We start from the raw sequence: 18,108 nt of genomic DNA on the forward strand, positions 1-18,108 counted from the left end.
TGCTTGTAGCCTGTGGTTCTCATGAATAGGCACTGATACGTCGTGAAAAATATCCGACTCCTGGTAATAGAATCTCAAAGTTCTGTTCATGCGTCCACGGTCCTAAACGGAATTTGGAAAAGGCTGGAAAAAAAAGTCAGTTGCTGCCGCGAACGAAAATTTGGGGTACCTCATATCTGTATGTTAGCAATATTTCTATCAGTGCTTTTCATGGGGACGAAAGAGGAGATGAAATAGCGAAAGCTGCAGTATTCCCGGCAGCTGAGTATCTCTGCAGTCGCTCAATGTATGGAATGGTATGGTGTGGTATGGTATGGTATGGTATGAAAAAGTTTATTGAGGTCCTGCAGAGCTAGTCTCAACACGCACCTGGTCGATACCACGTAGCGAGCTGAAGGCCAAGTAGCTAAAAAAATCGTGCACGTGTTCACGCAGAGCCTTCATGCGTTCTTGTTTATTTTATTTTTCTCGACATCCGCAGAGAATGTCCTGAGAAGACACTCTCGGGAACACCGATACAAAATGGCGGCATGGGGAACATTTATTTGAGACGCGGGAACATGGTGTGACGTTCAGGAGTAGGCGTTGCCCAGGAATACCTATTATAGCGGCGTTAGCGGAGTGGCGGGAACCAGGGTGCTGGACACCTAGGGCTTTTCTTTTCTCGCGTACCGCGCTGTGGAATTCGTGCCACACGATCCACGTCAGCTCGGTGATCGCGAGAGGTTTACCCAACACAGCACGCAGAAGAGGACGAAGACCAGCAACGAAGGCTGCTCTTCCGAGCAGCTGCAGCGTTGCGGACGCTTGTGTCTTCATCCATGCGATTTTTTTGTTGTTCGGAACTCCCAGAAACTCGGCGGTGGCGCTGCCCGGACGTGACGTAGCCGCGGGTGCTCTTGAAGGAGGGCGTGACTGGGTTTCCGGTGCCTCGGCGACGACGCCTGCCTGTGCTATCTCTCGTACTCATCAGACGAAGACGACTGCGAGCAGAAAAAGAGAGAGAAATGTAGTGCGGAAAGGCAGGGAGGTTAAGCGGAAAATAAATATCCAGATTGCTACTCTGCTCTGGGGAAGGTGTAAGGGGCGATAGAAAAGTAAGAATGAGAGATGGAGGGAGAGTTATAAAAACACAAAAAAAACAATTAAGGATAGAAAATTGGGCCAGTTGGACTACGTTCATGGTTAACAACGCAAAATTACACGGACAAAGCGAAATTCATCGTCGTTCTTTGGTTCTTACAAGTGTTGGTACATTTATTTTAATGTGCTTTTCAATAAACGTTCAGTTGAAAGACAGCGCATGTGTCGTATTGTCTCCTCTTTGTCCGTACCCCTATGAGCTGTTAACCATGAAAGGACAATTATGTCGATGTATTTACCTGCATAGAAGCAAGACGTTAGAGGAAGGGACCAAAAAGGACCTCCAAGAAGGAGAGAGGCTAAGCTGGACGGCTGCTTAAACGAAAGTCGCGGGTTCGATCCTGTTGTGTCGTGCGACCCCTGGTGACGTGCTAAGACACCAGTGCTGTTGTGCTCTCTATTCATGCTACTGGGGGGAGCTGGGTCTCTGCCATGCCTCCATGGAGGAAGGAATACTAAGGAGAGGCCCTGACGTCACATTCGTGAAGCCTCCACATCGCAAACACCCGCGTCGCCTCCTAGCGAATGCGCAGCGAAACATTTCGCGATTTCCGTTGCGACGTTTGCAAGCGCATGCGCGCATCGCGAAACTTTGCAGCCTTTTTGTTTGTTTGTTTGTTTGTTTGTTTGTTTTTCGCCGTGCAAGCGGTGTAGTCGATTCACGCATGCTGCTCTTTGTGTGTGTTCTTTAGGAAAGCTACGCAATGCCCAGCTGTTGCGTATAACCGGTGCAAATCGCGTGCACTGCGCACAGTACCGGGTGTCACTTTTCATGTGTACGTATACGTTCGCTTCATTGCTGATCACGAAGGCATGGTATTTGCGTGCGAAGCTCTCGGATGTGCGCTCTCTTGCTTGTTACTCATTAACTCATGTGAACTTTTGTTTTTGGCGTCTGACGCGCCGTACATAACATGCGCTGAAGGCATCGTACGTTTTAGAGGCTGTGTCGTTCAACGAAAGGGCAATAAACTTTTGTTGTTATTATCGGACTACGTGATGTATGTGTTGTTCGGTGTGCGCTCGCTGCGTGCTTGTGCTGTGTGCGCACTGGAATTACAAACTTTACGTGCACGATCGCCTATACAATACAGCGGTGTCCTCTTTTCGACGTGAATTTACGTCAACTATAGGTTGGCGTTGCGCCGAATAGCTACTGCACTCATTCCATATACACGAGCAAAGAACCGCTAATCGGGCAATAGATCGGGAAATCGGGCTACGAGAAAGGAAAAGAAAGATCTAACACCCAGCAGAACGCGTAAGTCACTGCTAGGTGAGGTCGCATACGGTGATGGAGGGGCTGAATGTTTTTGATTACGGCACGTACCGGTACTTTCTCTAATGTTGCACAAAAACGCTCCACGAAGAATTTCAGCACGTAGTGCTCGGGCCTGCCACGCACGAACAGCCTGGTAAACGTCTGCTTGCAATGTTTTACTACGTGCGAACCGCACAATACGCGCTACGTTTACGCCGGGACTACAAATCTGAGCAGAAGCGAACCACCAAGAACCACCGCGGAGAGCACGCCGCGGGGCGTCTGCTGTTTTGTTTGCCCCATACCGGTTTGTTTGCCCCATAAATCTGACGTCACTTCCGCCACACTTTTCGCAATGCATTGGGATACGATAGGGCCTCTCCTGAGTTTTCCTTCCTCCATGCATGCCTCTTTGCTACCACCAATCTGCCAGTCATGTGACCCGTGCCTCGCTGACCAATAGCCTTTCTCCCTCCTTAAAACCACCTGCAATGAACGCGGGAGAGCAGTCTCCCGTCAGTCTCGCCGAAGCTTGGTCTCTGCGTCGTCACTTCACGCGCCCTCCCGTCGTTCGGCCTCTCCGTCGGCCCGCCGCGGGTTACGCCGCGCTCCTGCCCTACACAACAGATCCCAAACGCGGTCGTGGCATTTCGATGGACGCGAAATGCTAGAGACCCGTGTACTGTGCGACATCAGCGTACGTAGAACATCAGAATGTCGAAATTTCTGGAGCTCTCCACTACGGAACGCCTCATAATCATGTCGTGGTTCACGCAAAACCCCAAATATTGTTATTATTAATGTAACGCGGACAGCTCAGCCTGAAGCATGCTACTCCACGCTGGGAAGCGGGAAAGTAAACCATGGGACAACGCCATTGGCTATCGCGGTGCGCTAGCGACACGGGTCACATCACACCGTGAAACGTCCCAGAAGCCACTGGGTCGTTTGTGTTGCGGATATGTCCCGTAATGCGTCCGCCGCTCTTTCGCTTCGGGGCCAGCGCTTGTCCAGCTACGGCACAAGCTTTTAACATCTGTTTCTGTTTGAGCGAGACACATTTCGATAAATGTATCGGAAATTGCTGGGATTCAAACGGCTGTACGCCACCATCCAGATAGGCAGATGCTTCTCATCGTCTATCTACCGTGAATTGTTTTGAAGTTAAGCGCACACTTTAAAGCTGTATGAGGCTAGCAGTAGCGCACTAACAAGAAGTCATTTTGCAGCTATTAGCAAATTGTGCACTGTTTTTCTGTCTTTATTTTGCAATACCCACCAGCACCCGCACATAGTTCGTGCAAATTATTTTTCCCCTACGCACGTGTTTTCGTTTTCTGTTACTGCAAAAACTCCCATGCCTCAGAAATCATGTAACAGTAGTCCCAACGCAGCGCATTGAGCCTACTGTTTGTAATTCATCATCAATAAGTCCATATTAGCATCTTGAAGAATGAAGTGGCTTTAAACTGTTCCAAGAAGCCCTCCAACACTTGTTGAACAAGGTCAGAAAATGCTGCCTATTGGTAGCCGAGGCTCTTGCGGACATGTGAGTCAACTATTACAGCGTAGCACGCTGCAAGGAATTTACAATTAAGTTTCAAAGTCAGCTAAAAATCACTCGCTCATCTTTCGAAAAATGATGTCATATACCCAAAATCAACTGCGTCACATACCCAAAAGTGCACTGAAACGGCCCTTAGCTTGTTTGAGGATCGTTAGCGGCGTAGTTACCGCGGCCGCCACGGTGCGGCGAGAGGTGCCCGCGCGGCGCTCTATGCAGAGCATGCTCGTGATCGCACTGAAAAGGAGCCGCGCGTTCAAAGGAAACAATTAAATAAAGTGCTCAAGGTCATCAGCGCGCTGACGTACGGACCTATCGTCTTGCCCTATGTCATATCCCCCCTGTGTAGAGTCACTGTATATATGCTACCTTTAGGTAGCATATAGGGTAACTCTACCCCTGTGTTGTAGCTTTCAGCGCCCTCACTGGGACGAAAGGACAGAGGAAGCGCTTTGAGCGAGCGGCAAATCCCTGTAGCTTCGTTAATACTTTACGGATTCTAAAAATGTTTGCGTCATTCGATTCGTAAGGCAATAAACTGCCATGTGAGTTCATTCGACCATTACTTAGAAAAGTGTTCCAGGGCCCCTTAAAGGCGAATAAAAAAAAGAAGCAAGGGAGGCTGAAGAGCAAAGTGACCTATGACTGCACGTGGCCTAAGCGATCCCAGAAATATCCGTGTTACGGCTCCCGCATGTTTATCAGATATATATTGCCTACAAACACGCGCACGCCGCGAGTGATAATAAACAGCCGAGAGCGAAGCAGCGGTCACCAGCGCCCGCCGGCCTTCTCGTATATAGGCTTCGTTATCGGCGGCCAAAGTCAACAGGCGGCACGCGCATTCGAGCTGCCGGCTCATCTCGCCTTTCGTGCCGGGGCAAGGTACTAGCTCATTGCGCATAGTATATTGCCACTTCTAGGCAAGCACCACTCGCAGCCGAGCACGTTCAGATTATCGCATGCATGCACGAGCGACACCGCGGCCACGCCAGCGTGTGGGTGGAAATTGAGACGGCGTCGACAAACGCCGGTGCAACGACCCCCTGCAGCAAGTCACTGGCACGCACTCCGCTGATAACGCCATCAGCCAAAGACGCAAACTTTGGTTACGCATTACGCTCAGCGCTGCTGGCGGCAATGCGTAACATGCGAGTAATGACATTGCTACCTTGGATATAACCTCCTATCAGGCTGGCCCCATACACAGACTTCTACATACCTACAGTGTCATTTTTGTGTGTTATTCGAACGTTGACATCGTCACAGCAACCTTGTGGCGGTTTCATAAAGGTCCTCTCCGCTTTCATTCTCTAATACCTCATTTCCCCTTCACAAGTGCAGTGTAGCTAGCCGAAAAACTTTCCTTGTTAAACTCTCTCCATTCCCTTTGCTTCTCTCTCTTTCTTTCTCAATTTCTAAGTCAACTAGAACGTCGAGTATAACTTGTAATAAAGTACTCACTTCAGGGGTTCAAATTATGCTGATTATCCGGACGTAAATTGCAAAGGGAGCCGAATTCGACCCCGGCATCTTCCCGGCGGTATATTGTTGAATGTAGAAGAGGAACTTCGTAGTTTTGTACTCAACGAGATTTCATTTTCTTCGCGCATTCATCTCAACGTATACTACGTGTCTGACTTCAGCAGATCACTAGATAACTGTAGATCAGTGTCGGTCACTATAGATCAGCGCCATAGCGGGCGCAAGTTCTCTAGCGTGGAAACATTAGAACTTACGTTTCAGGCATCCGCTCGCCTAGGTAGCTTAGCAGGTGAGTTGTAGGTGGTTCCCGGCCACGAGGCGGCTGTATTTTTATGGTGACACCCATGTACTTAGATTCAGGACAAACATGTACTTAGATTTAAATGCACGTTAGAGTCCCACATGGTCAGAATTACTACGTAGTCCCCCCCCCCCCTGCCCTCTCCCCCTTTACGACGTGCCTCATAGTTATATCGTGGTTTTGGCGCATAAAACTCGAGAAATATTATTTTACGCATTCGCTCTATTAAATATAAAGCGGAAGCCTTTAATCAGACGCAAACCGACCCCTTTTAGCAAAGGGACACGTATCGTACAGAGGCGGCTATCCCGCACAAACATTTATATAGGGGTATAGGGAAATGTACCGAATAGGAGCGCATCATTAATCAGAAAGAAAGCCTTTGCTCGCTACAGGCATACATCGAGCCCAAAAGGCTATGAAAGAAGGCGGTAACGTCAACAGCGCACTGAGAGCATGTGTCGCAGTATCCATGCACTTAGCATTGCCGTATAGCCATAATAATGTCAGTGCCCGGTGGTCTCCGTGTTGCTTTCCGGGGTAGCGCACCGTTTAATCATAATCAAGAAGAGGAGTATGAAGAGAGAGTTTATCATAGGACTGCAGAAAGGCCTACCTGTTCTACATAGAGGAAAGAAAGGTAAAGAGGAGGAAGAGAGCGGTGAAGGATGAGACGATGACGATTGTGATATACGCATCATCCACAAGTTTCCCGTGCAAGACCATTGGATGCAACAGGACGCAAAGAATCATGCCAAATTGCCCAGCAGGTATGTATGCTTCCTCCGCAGACATCAAAACCTTTTACGCGCGTCACAGCTATTATGTAGGCCACGACGAGGTCATTGCATTACCTTATTTCCCGCTGCTAGATTGCAGTGACGAGCTTATCGGCGACGTGTATATGTGCAAGCGGGTGCTTTCTTTTGAAGCAGCGCCCCGTTTGGGCATGTTTACCGTCGCTCCCTATACACACGCGGCCGTCAATGACGGCGCATGCAGCGACACGCGGAGGATCAAAGGCACGTCGGTGGGGTTGAATTAGGGATGGTAAAATCGATGAACGATTAATCGATTAATCGATTAAAGGTCCACAATTAATCGATTAATCATAATCAATTTGCGCTTTTCGATTAATCGAATTAATCGGTTAAAACTATTCGATTAATCGATTACGGCATCCCCCACTCCCGCCTCCAACCTCGCCCCTTGGCCGGAGCGCATGACTGCGAAGCCCGCTATCCTGAGTCCTGTGTTCTTTCTTGTCCGCGTCTTCTTCGCGCTGTTTTTTAACCATATTCATTTCTTCTTCTTGATTTCAACTATGATATCCTTAACCCCCGTTTGTTCCCTGACCCACTCTGCTCTCTTCCTGTCTCTTAAGGTTACACCTATCATTTTCCTTTCCATCGCTCGCTGCGTCGTCCTCAATTTAAGTTGAACCCTCTTTGTAAGTCTCCAGGTTTCTGCTCCGAAGGAAAGTATAGAGGATGTTATTTGTAATAATTGGGATATCAATGTGAAGAAAGTAAAGTGGACGAAAAGATAACTTGCCGCGGGCAGGGACGGAACTTGCGACCTTCAAATAACGCGTCCGATGCTCTACCACTGAGCTACGGCGGCGGTCATACCCCGTCCACTTCATAGGGTACACATGTGCATTTAAACCTAGGAGTGTTAGTCAGCGCCGATCACAGCCATGGCGGCGAGTGTGGAACACTCTTTTTCTGCCTTTTGGCGTCACGTAGCAAGTGACCTTTTTTACGAGCTGGCAGCTGACCAATAATCCCTCGCATACTACCTGAAGGCACCAAGTCTGCCAGAACGAGACCCTCGCTCTGAATGAGGGAAAGAAGGTGACTTTTAAGGGCTCGTTTTTCTTTGTCATACACCCTTAAGCTCCGCTACACATTCCTTCGCATTACTGTCTGTTAGTTCTAATTAATATTGTGTCTAACAAAGAAAAACGAGCCCCTATAAGTAATTCGAAGGTCGCAGGTTCGGTCCCTTCCGGCGACAAGTTATCTTTCTGTCCACTTCACTTTCTTCAGATTTATATGCCAATTATTACAAATAACACACCCTATACTTTTTCTTGGCAATATTGTCTCTTAGTTCTAATTAATACTGTGTCTAACAAAGAAAAACGAGCCCCTAAATGTCATCTTCTTTCCTTCTATTTCCCGCAGTTGCCTGTACGGATAGTCTGTTTGAGGCCATATTTCTGTGTAATCTCTGCATAGGTGACCTCAAGAAAAAGATCGCGTCAGTCCGCAATTATAGTATTATGTAGGACTTCCACAATATTTAACCGACAAACCGAGAAAAGATGACTTGCTTACTAGAGCGAGCGTCTTATTTAATTTCTCCTCGTCTCTCTTTTACCTTTATCGGGATTTCCTCACCCTGCGCCACACTGCATCTTTCAACTGCGACTTTCCAACCAGTGTGGTCCCCGAACGCGCCTCCGGTTTCGCTGAGCTCGAGTAGGCAGGCTTCGAGAAAATGCGACCTGCTGCCGAATAGTCCAGGGATGATGGCCACAGATGCTTGAATCCGCGACATCAACCAACGATGACGGGCCCCTTGTGTCCAGTGTGCGAAAGTGTGAATTTTCGCACACTGCACACAAGGGGCCCGTCGTCGACACTTTCGAAAGTGGGAATTCGGATCGCCAGCGCGTCTAATGAAAAGATTTGGGCCCATATTAAACACGAACGATGCCTCTCAAACAACAGAGATATCGGTTTTAAAGCACCAATTAAAAATGTCGAATAATCGATTAATCGATTAAAAGATTCCACCGAAAGCAATTAATCGATTAAAGGCTAAATCGATTAACGATTAACGATTAATCGATTAAAAATTTTAATCGACCATCCCTAGGTTGAATGCATCAGTCATGCTTGGGGCTGGTGAAAGGGCACCGACTTCGGTGTACGCGATTAATCCCAGGCGCTTCCCATGCGCATCACACTCTGCATAGCGTTTACTGATCGGCTTGACGCGATACATTTGTTCTTGTTTGTCCATGCGGTTCAGAACGACAAAAGCAAGAAAGATATGAAGCGCAATATCAGGCTAGACAGTCACGTCTGCATTGCCGAGGTTTAGAAAGGTAGGCGCTGGCCGAACAAGATAGCCGCTATATAGGGTCTATCTGGTTCCAATAGAAATATTTTTTTCTGGTGTACAGTTTCCTGAGCTATAATTTGCAGACTCAGCTTAGTATGGTAACACGAATCCACAATAATGAATCATGAACGATTGCATTTGTTAACGTATTTTTAGGTGTTCTTATATGTCATCGCCGTCCTCGATCTTCCAGATGTACTGTACAGACACAGAATCTGTTTTCTTTTCATGAGTAAGTCTCCAGGCAATGCTAGGCTGCATATGCAGTGATGTTTTCGTGCAAATCGGCTCTTCATGTAAACACTTGTCTGTTTACCCACACATCAGAAAGGTCGACTGAAAAGCAATTAACTGGTGTAAAATCGCGATATATTTGTTTCAAAATGTAGTGTACGCACCATCGAGCCGCCCGCGAACCGGACCGGAACGCTTCTTCCGAACCTGCAAAGGTAAAAAAAGAATAAAAGCAACTCAAAAGCAAGAACAAGGATGTGTATGATCTCTAATTAGGCCGCAGAAAAGGTACCGTTAAGAAAGTGGGATAGCTTTCTTATCCTCGAGAACAAAGTTCACCAAGCGAGCAGAACATTTAGCAAAGTTCGGGTATTCACGCTCATTGCAATGGAAGAACAAGAAACGCCGCGCGCGCTATTGTGCTTGAAAATTACATGTGCCGTGTTGCCACAAACGGTCCATGCAGTTGGTAATATTTTGTTTAGAGTACATTCTTTTACAAACGTTTTCATAGCGGAGCTGATTAAGCCGAGCATTGCTCCGGGACGCGTAAACAGAAATGATCATCATCATGAACCGGCACGCGTTCTCTTCGTCCTCGTCTTCATCTTCTGCTTCGCTCCCAGATCACGTGCGCCGATTTGACCAACGTGGGATGCAATAACTCTGATGGGCGAGAGAACGAGTACAGAGAGAAAGAAAGAAGCAGAAATTCATGGCGAGGCGGGATTCGAACCCGCGTACCCACGATCAAAAGGCGAGAGCCGTAACCACTCGGCTATCCAGGCACGCTAGCAAAGCATAGCATAGCCTTATATAGTGTAGTATAGCGAAAGGGTGGGAAAGGGAAGTGAGCGTGAAGGGGAGAGATGTGAGGGTGTGGAGGAGGGGAGAGAGTAAAGCATAGCATAGAAAGAAAGAGAAAGGAAGTAATAAAGAGAACGAAAGGCAGAAAGAGAAAGAAGGAGAGAAAGAGGGAGAATCGAACTTAGATAGAAAGAAGTAAAGAGTGAGAGAAAGAAAGGGAAGAAAGAGAAAGAAGGAAATGGAAATAAAGACAAAAAAGATATAAAACAAGTTGAGAGAAGAGAGAAAAAATCACAACATATCCACGGGGTGAATGATGATGAGTGGGGCGAAGCTCCGGAGGGAATCATCGGTAAACCGTGAAACTTTTCCGTGAAATTCGCCCAGTACATCATATAAAGAGTGTGAAACACCGTGTATATATTAAACATCAAACTTTTATTGTACTGTTGGTTTACGTGGTCCCTTCATTATCACCACTTTGTGATCGGTGAAATGAAGGGAAAGTGTCCGCTCCCGAGCGAAAGAGAAAGCGCCCCAAGAACGAGCGCCTTGTCTGCCTCCATCCGGCGACGAGCGAAAGAGAAAGCTCGCCAAGAGCGAGCGCCTTGTCTGCCTCCATCCGGCGACTCCGCGCGTTCCGAGCGCAAGAGAAAGCGCGCCAATAGCGAGCGCCTTTTACGATCGCAGGCATCCAATGACATGCGCCATTCGCATTATACAAGCGCCATCTGTCATCTTTAAACAGCAACTCTAAGAAATACATGAAACGCCATCTAGTGAGCAATTCATTAAACTAGAGCTGGCTACATACATACCACTACTACAGAGGAGGGAACGACCCACACCCTAAGGAGCTTCGCCCCTAAAAGAAAGGAAGAGAAAAATAAAGAGAAACAAAGAAGGCCGCCCAGCTTCGCACGTCCTTCACGCTTGGCACGACTAGTGCGAAGCGGCCTTAAATTTTTTATTAATAAATCTCATTTGTTAGACATCAGCTAGCCAAGGAGGCCGCCCACCTTTGCGATCAAGTCGAAAGAAGCCTGGTCAAGCAATAAAATTCATTTCTCTGCCTCAGTTGTTAGGCAGCGCTCGTCGTTTACCGTTTATACCGAAGTTACTTTCGTCGTTTCCCTCGCTGATTCAAAAGCGTGAAAATACAATAATGAGCAAGAATTAATTGATCGCTTGAAAACCGTCTTCAACTTTTTTACATAATCTCTGATGGCAATTAATTCTGCTGCAATTTCTGTGCGTCCAATGGAGCCCCGGAACAACACTCGCGCAAGAATCATACAAGAATGACTTCTTTGGATGAATGAGGGTTTCAACGAGGAAGCCTAGACAACGAGAACCAGGATTAATCTAAGCACGTCTTCTAATCCCAGGTTTATTAGCCTAATACCTCATCAATTGAAGCTTCGTTCCGACGCGGCCCAATTATGCTGCCAAATCTAAAACTGAGCTGCCGAGATTCGAGATCTCGATTATGGGGATACGCCCAATCGAAAACTTTAAGGCGGACCACTTTTGCCTATGTATCTTGTTTCCGCGAGATTGGGAAAATCTCCACAATTTTAAATAATCTTGCCCGTTTAAAGACCAGTTCTTTGTAGCGTAGTCTTTAGCATAATCAATAATGTTTGACGGCGTAAATGGTGGCGTGTGGTGTAGACGCATTACAGAGCACGTCTCCTGATTCATTTCGGAAAATTAGGACTTTTGAAGCGCACTTAGGATTACGAAACAGATAATTCCCTTTCATGTGTTTCCTCTCAATTTCAATACAGCTGGCAAGACCAGGAATATAACCCAAGATCTCATTTTCTATACCCCCGAATCCTATAGCAATTCATTCATGCAGACGAGATCAGAGTGGTGGTGCAGAGCCGGAATTCTTTATAATTAAGTTAATTTTCTTGTAGATGTTGAATGCACAGATTTGTCTTTTTGTTTCGTAGTGTGCTGTAAACTGCGTTCCATTTCTGTGCCACATTTTCGTACGTGTCTTCGAGTTCGCCTCATCAGTCTGTACTGAACAGCCGATGCTACTTTTGAGATCTGAGGTGGCGTTGCGCCTAAGGCTTGATTGATTGATTGATTGATTGATTGATTGATTGATTGATTGATTGATTGATTGATTGATTGATTGATTGATTGATCGATTGATTGATTGATTGATTGATTGATTGATTGATTGATTGATTGATTGATTGATTGATTGATTGATTGATTGATTGATTGATTGATTGATTGCGTTTAACCTTTCCATGCAACTATGTTGTATAAGTCTAGGGATTAGCTTTAACCAAAAGTTATTCCTCGCCCATGTGACGCCCATTTGAGAAGCGTCTAAATCCCAACTGAAACGAGGCACTTTTTAACAGCAATAGAAATCACGACTTCGCTTTTGACAGCAGAACATTTTAGCCTCTGAGTCACGGTGGCGGGTTGCTTGAGTTCTGTGGTACTTGTGGCATAGACAAGCGGCAGTCGCAACATTAATCCTCGAAAATCAGCGTGGCAGAAATAGATACCTATTAGCAATTGTTCTAGGAACTAATTTATTACGGGCTTCCCGGAAACATTTTTTTCTGGGTCACAGCGAGAATCTTTCTAACACGCTTACTCTTCCTTAAAGCAAGAGTCTTCTTTACTGTAAGCACTCAATACGACATGCCTTAATATTCGTTTCCCATACCCATTTCTTCAAGTAAATTTATATATACAAAGAGCCTCATTGCAGCGATCGCATTTCAATTCAGTGGACGCGTTCGGTTCTGAAACCCAATAAAACACGACTTCCACAGTTCCTAACAGCAGTTCGGGGCAGTAGCGCTGACGTAATCTCGGCGTTTGGCTTACGGGTCATCGATTCAGCAGGGTCATTTTGCTTTGACCAGCGGAACCTTATATGTGCGCAACACGAACCCAGGGCATGACATGACTTTCTGATGCAAGTTAATTGCTTCCGGCGCTCAAGAGTGAAATAAAGCTACTGCTGCAATCGCTTAATACGAAAAATAAATATAACGTACCAAACACTATCAGGCAATCCCCGCAATAGTGTCTAGGGACAGATATTTTATTTATGCTGTCGGAATGTCCTCTAGATATCGCGAGACAGAGACCCGTCTCGAGCGCTGAAGTTCCTGGTGTCTTCTTCGGTAACGCATTCCGAGTAATAAATAAAACAACGAAATGATTTCTTCTGGGAGTGCAAAGAGGCGGGGGGGGGGGGGGGGTATTTATAAAAGAGACTCAGCTGTGGTTTCCCCGAGGTGCTGTAACGGCGCAGCCAAGAGGGAATAATTTATGCTACCACGATCCTCGTAGTTATTACAGCTAGCTCACACCCTAACTCGCCACGGAAGCGGAGCAATTAGGCGTGGCAGGTGAAAATAAGCCCGGAGCTCGCAACGGCAGCAGCTGGAAGGCCCGCAGTTAGCTCACATATATTCGCCTGGTATTCGCCGGACATTGGCGCGATAGCGCTTCGTGTACGCCCGCATTTGTTTTGCTTGCGCGCGTGTGTTTCGTTTGTGTATACGTCTGCACGCTTCCATGTGATCGCGCATGTCCATCTGCGTATGGCATCTTCTGGGGGTCTGTGTAATATCGTAGAACACGATATTCGCATTTCCAAGCTTAGTGCCCAGCCACCCAAATGCACGGCGTCTCAATGCACTGCATCGTGTTCCACAAGTGCATCTGCTAACTCTAAAGTTCGCAGATAAACATCTTCGCGACTTGCAACGAGCAGGGGTATTCGAAGCAGAGCAGTTAGGATTGCACGGCTGTATACCATCCGTTGGTTCTATCGCAAAGAGCGGTGGAACAGAAAGATGTCAGGCGTCCCAATAGAGGACAGGAAGATAGCGAAGGGCATCTGAGAGGAAACAGTCGCGACCGATATCCCGGTTGATATTAGGAAGAAGAAAAAAAAAAAAGGAGCTAGCCAGAGAATAAACGCGTGGTGCAGGTAACCGGTGGTCTATTAGGGTGACAAAATTAATGCCGAGATGTGGGATGCAAAGTCGGAGACGGCAGAGAAATAAACAGTGTGATGAAATTGGAAAGTATTCAAAAATAAAACAGTATCAGCATGCGCAAGACAGAGGTAGTAATCTGACAACTTTAACAGATGCCTTAGAGCTGTCATGTCGGCGTGCAGCAGGTGTTCAATGTGACGTCTGCCTTTTGAGAAAACTGCGCATGTCCAATTGAGATGTTCTAAATCTGCTCGGCACAGCCTCTGACAGTGTGCGCATCGCGTAGAAATATTTTCACTCGAAGGTCGGGTAGCTTGCTGCCATTTGTCTAGTATGTGTGGTGTGTATGCAGAGTTAGCAATAACTTTGTTTAAAAAGATTTCTTGTTGACGAGTAAACCCACCCTTGTAATTTAGTATGCGCGTCGGTGTAGCTTCTAACAGTCGGTTTTTACTGTCTGCTTTCATTTTAGTGCGAATGTAATGCATCAGTACTCTGCTAGGAGAGCCTTCTGCCCAGATCTTAATATAGGGATTTTGGTCTTCCGGGTGTGATCTTCCGGGTGTGGCGAGGAACTGTATATGTATATGTACTGAATATGAACTGAATTGTATATGTGATCAAGCCCACCCGCTTGAGCGGCGACCGCGTGAGCGGCTGATTTCCCCTGTCCGTGCCAGTGTGCCCTGGTATCCAGAGCTCTCGCAACATACGGTAGTCAAAGTGGCCTGTTTCGAGTGGTGTTGGAGAGGTCGACTAATTCGTGCGAGGGCGTGACGTGAAGATGCTCATCACCCTTTAATCTCCTTACCCCTTTCCCACCTTATCCCCAACAGCGACCAAGAGTCGTCCTTTTATTTCAATAAAGGTCACATTCATTCATTCATTCAAAAGATGCCTTCGTTACGCTGTGCACAAAAATATAGGCCAGTGATTACTACTAGACTTTGTCAATCACGTTTAATATTGTTTTGGTATTTCTTTTTTCTGATTAGCATTCGCGATTTCTGGAATAACTGTGAGCAGAAAGTTGTTTATGTCTGGCGGTAAGGTACACACAACGCACAAACAACTATATACGCCTTGTTGGGTGCGTGCCGCGAATTTCTGAGTCCTCCTTTACCCCTTACTATGACTTAGGCGCTACGCCTAAGTCATTTAGTAATGACGTCAACGAGCCCAACGAGCATTGGGCAATTGTCACGTGAAACTGTTGATATTTTCTAAGCATCACAAATAGTATTCGAGCCAGCCACAGTGCTTAAAGTGTAGTGGCCTATCGGGGCATAAAGCAAACGTTGCAAGACATGTGCCTTCTTTGCTTCCGCAATAATTCTGAATACGGTGGCAAAACGACGCCCGTGAAAGTGACACTAGTATAGTATGTTATCGTCTATCATGTCAACCTGCTTCTGCAGCATTCGCAAGGGCGACAGGTAAAAACCCTCTGGGGTTTTGATTTACATTTCCATCATTAAAAATATGTACAACCGCGGCGTGGGTGGTACAAGTTTAACCCACGAACTACTCTCCTGCCGGATTGTATAGTAATGCATATCGTACCAGAGTATTGTATTGACAAATAAATACCGACGTTATGAAAGCACTGTGGAAAGCAGTGTTCATGCCTCGGTTACATTTTACAGCGAAAGCTGTTATGAGATTATTTCACCGGCCGTTTTTGGCGCCGTAGTTGTCCGCCGCCGCCGCCGCCGCCGGTGTCCGTAACCAGTATCGCTCGAAATAAGAAAAAAAAACGAAATAAGAAAAAATTCCAGGATGGAGCGAGGTTCGAACCTGGGCCCTCTGCGCGGGAGCCCAGTATTCAACCTCTGAGCCATACCGGTGCTTGAAACTGCTTTGCAAAAAGGTCCTATACAGGTTTCATGTCGGGAAGGAACCACATTATCATATGCAATATAGCGTGGTAGAAGAGTAAAATAAGCATCAAGCGTCGCACAACGCGAATTCTGTAACCAGGCGTCACACAATGCGAATTGCGCAACGAGTAGGTTGTTGAATGCTTCCAACCCATTAGAAAGGGCTCTGCCATAATTCTTCGTCTTCGTCAGGCACAGCATCAACAAAGTGCGCATAATGCCTTACATGCGTTTAGCAGGTACCACGGCTCTCCGTAGAATGACGAAAAATGGCACAGTGCCTGCTGCCCTACTTCTCAAAAATTACAATGATTTATGGCGTAGTGGGTTCCTCGCAAGTGCACTTGTATTGGTTGCCAAGGAAGCCCATAAGCGCATGATCCATTTCCTCGGGGTCTCAGTAAGGTTCTTCGCCCCCCCCCCCCCGTCTCTCTCTAACGTCAACGTATGTTATACAGCACGACGGGAGAGGGAAATAGCAACCGGGCGTCACCCAATGCAAATTACATAACTGGTGGGCCGTTTAAAGCTTCCAACCCATTACAAAGGGCTGAGCCATCGTCATCAGTCGTCGCGTCAACAGAGTGCACATAATGCCTTACAGACGTGTAGCTGGTGCCTCGCTTCTCCGCAGAATGACGAATAATGGCTTAGTAGGTACTTCCCAACTTCACAAATATTGTGATTTATGGCGTAGTGGGTACCTTTCTAGTGTACTTGTATTGTAGCCCCAAGAGAGCTTACAACGGGCTCTAGAAACGCCGCTCTTCCAGCTTTCGCTGTGACTGTGCTGCGGTTTCAGCGCAGGCCTGGCGTTTTTTTGACAAACGCAACATCCGTGCAAGAAAAACGTAACGTGTTACTATCCTGTGGAGCCAGGGTTTCCCGAGCTTATCAGCTTATCGCTTGAAGTTTGTGTGCCCTGCAGATAAGGAGAGCCTTCGTGTGACGTCCCTTAATCAATACCACGGTCCAGATATCCTTTCCGACGTCCCCGGAAACCGAGTCTCAGTGCCTTCAAAGCTGGCAACAAAACGGGACTTGTCGTCTACTTCCCGGAGCACAAACGTTACAAAACCAGCGCGAAAGTAACCGCTGCGAATAAAGGCGTGAACGGAAGGAAATAAAGTAAAGACACACACAAATAAGACTATGTGCTAAGACGATGCGCGGCTAGCGCGCCGTCTTGTCTCTGTGTACCTTTACTCTCGTCCCTTCAATTCGAGCCTTTATTCGCAATGCTTGCATGTGAACTTGCCCACACTTCTAAGCATAAGTAGCCATTGCTAACTAGGAAGGTAGCATGCACCGCTTGCGGTGACAGCGGTCAGTGTCCCTAGAAACTACGCTAAGTCTAGCATCTGCCCGTGTGAATTGGTGTCTCTTGTTTATTGTTCTATTATGTACATGTCACTAAGACAGAGTAACACTTCAAAATATATTCACGTTTACTTCACTAAAGCCACGCTGTCGTGTAATAAGCAGTGTTGATGTCCTTCCATTAGGATTGGTTCGGGGCACCTGCTTTTCTCACCTTTCGTCAGCTGTCCCCTTTCTTTTTCTAAGTGCGATAGCATACGGCGCTTAGGCCGCCGCGTCCTGTTGTTACGAAACGAACCAAGAAAAAGTGTTTTGCTGCTGAAAGTGTTGATGCCCCTTTACGATAGAATGTAACAAGATTCCAACATGCTTTCAGCCAGAGGCACTCCTCAGAACAAGCACTCCAGCATGACGCGAAGTGAAGAACAGTGTTTACGTTAGGTGCAAGTACAGCACGGCAGGTAAGCGTTTCAGTCCGCTGAAACTTCGCTCTAGTGACTATGACCTTAGCGCTCTCGATGCAAGATCCGGGACGTAGTCTGAAGCGCACGAAGCAGGATTTTCTTGTTCATTTTCTTTTTCACCTTTTGCATCGTTTTATAAGTGCCACCGCGTAAACAACAACACCGAGAAAGTGCGTTCTGGTGTCAGGCCAGGATGAATTCTAGTGGCAAGCATTGCCTGGGAAGCTCTGCGCGAAGTCGCGCAAGCTCACACGCATCTTTCTTATATTCTTCAGTGCACACCTTAAGAAGCATGTATTTTTGCTTTCAAACCCTGTAACCTAAGTATGCGTTGTGAAACTACATCAAGAAACGCTTATTAAACCTAAGAATGCGGGAGTACGTGCGGTGTAAGGAGTTCGAAAAAAAAAATCTACATGTCATTGTGATAAGAAATCTTTCGTGAATTGTGTGAAGCACGAAGCTAACTTAATAGCTTGAATGCAGTCAATTTGTTTGAAGTGAGCCTTAAGGCGGTTAAAG

The 18,108-nt window shown here is 46.7% G+C and overlaps 1 protein-coding gene across 1 annotated transcript in view; it reads right to left on the minus strand.

The window, feature by feature from the left end:
• Nucleotides 1-654: 654 nt before the first annotated feature.
• The window catches only part of LOC119393421 (neuropeptide F-like), a 67,709-nt gene continuing 50,255 nt past the window's right edge, over nucleotides 655-18,108 (minus strand). The window contains exons 2-3 of the mRNA XM_037660427.2: nucleotides 9,288-9,330; nucleotides 655-983 (exon numbers count right to left, since the gene is read on the minus strand). Coding sequence (XP_037516355.1) covers nucleotides 954-983; nucleotides 9,288-9,330 — 73 coding nt within the window. The 3' untranslated portion in view covers nucleotides 655-953. The remainder of the gene's footprint in view (nucleotides 984-9,287; nucleotides 9,331-18,108) is intronic.

Source organism: Rhipicephalus sanguineus, chromosome 5 (genome assembly GCF_013339695.2).
Source record: "Rhipicephalus sanguineus isolate Rsan-2018 chromosome 5, BIME_Rsan_1.4, whole genome shotgun sequence".
Lineage (NCBI taxonomy): Eukaryota > Metazoa > Arthropoda > Arachnida > Ixodida > Ixodidae > Rhipicephalus > Rhipicephalus sanguineus.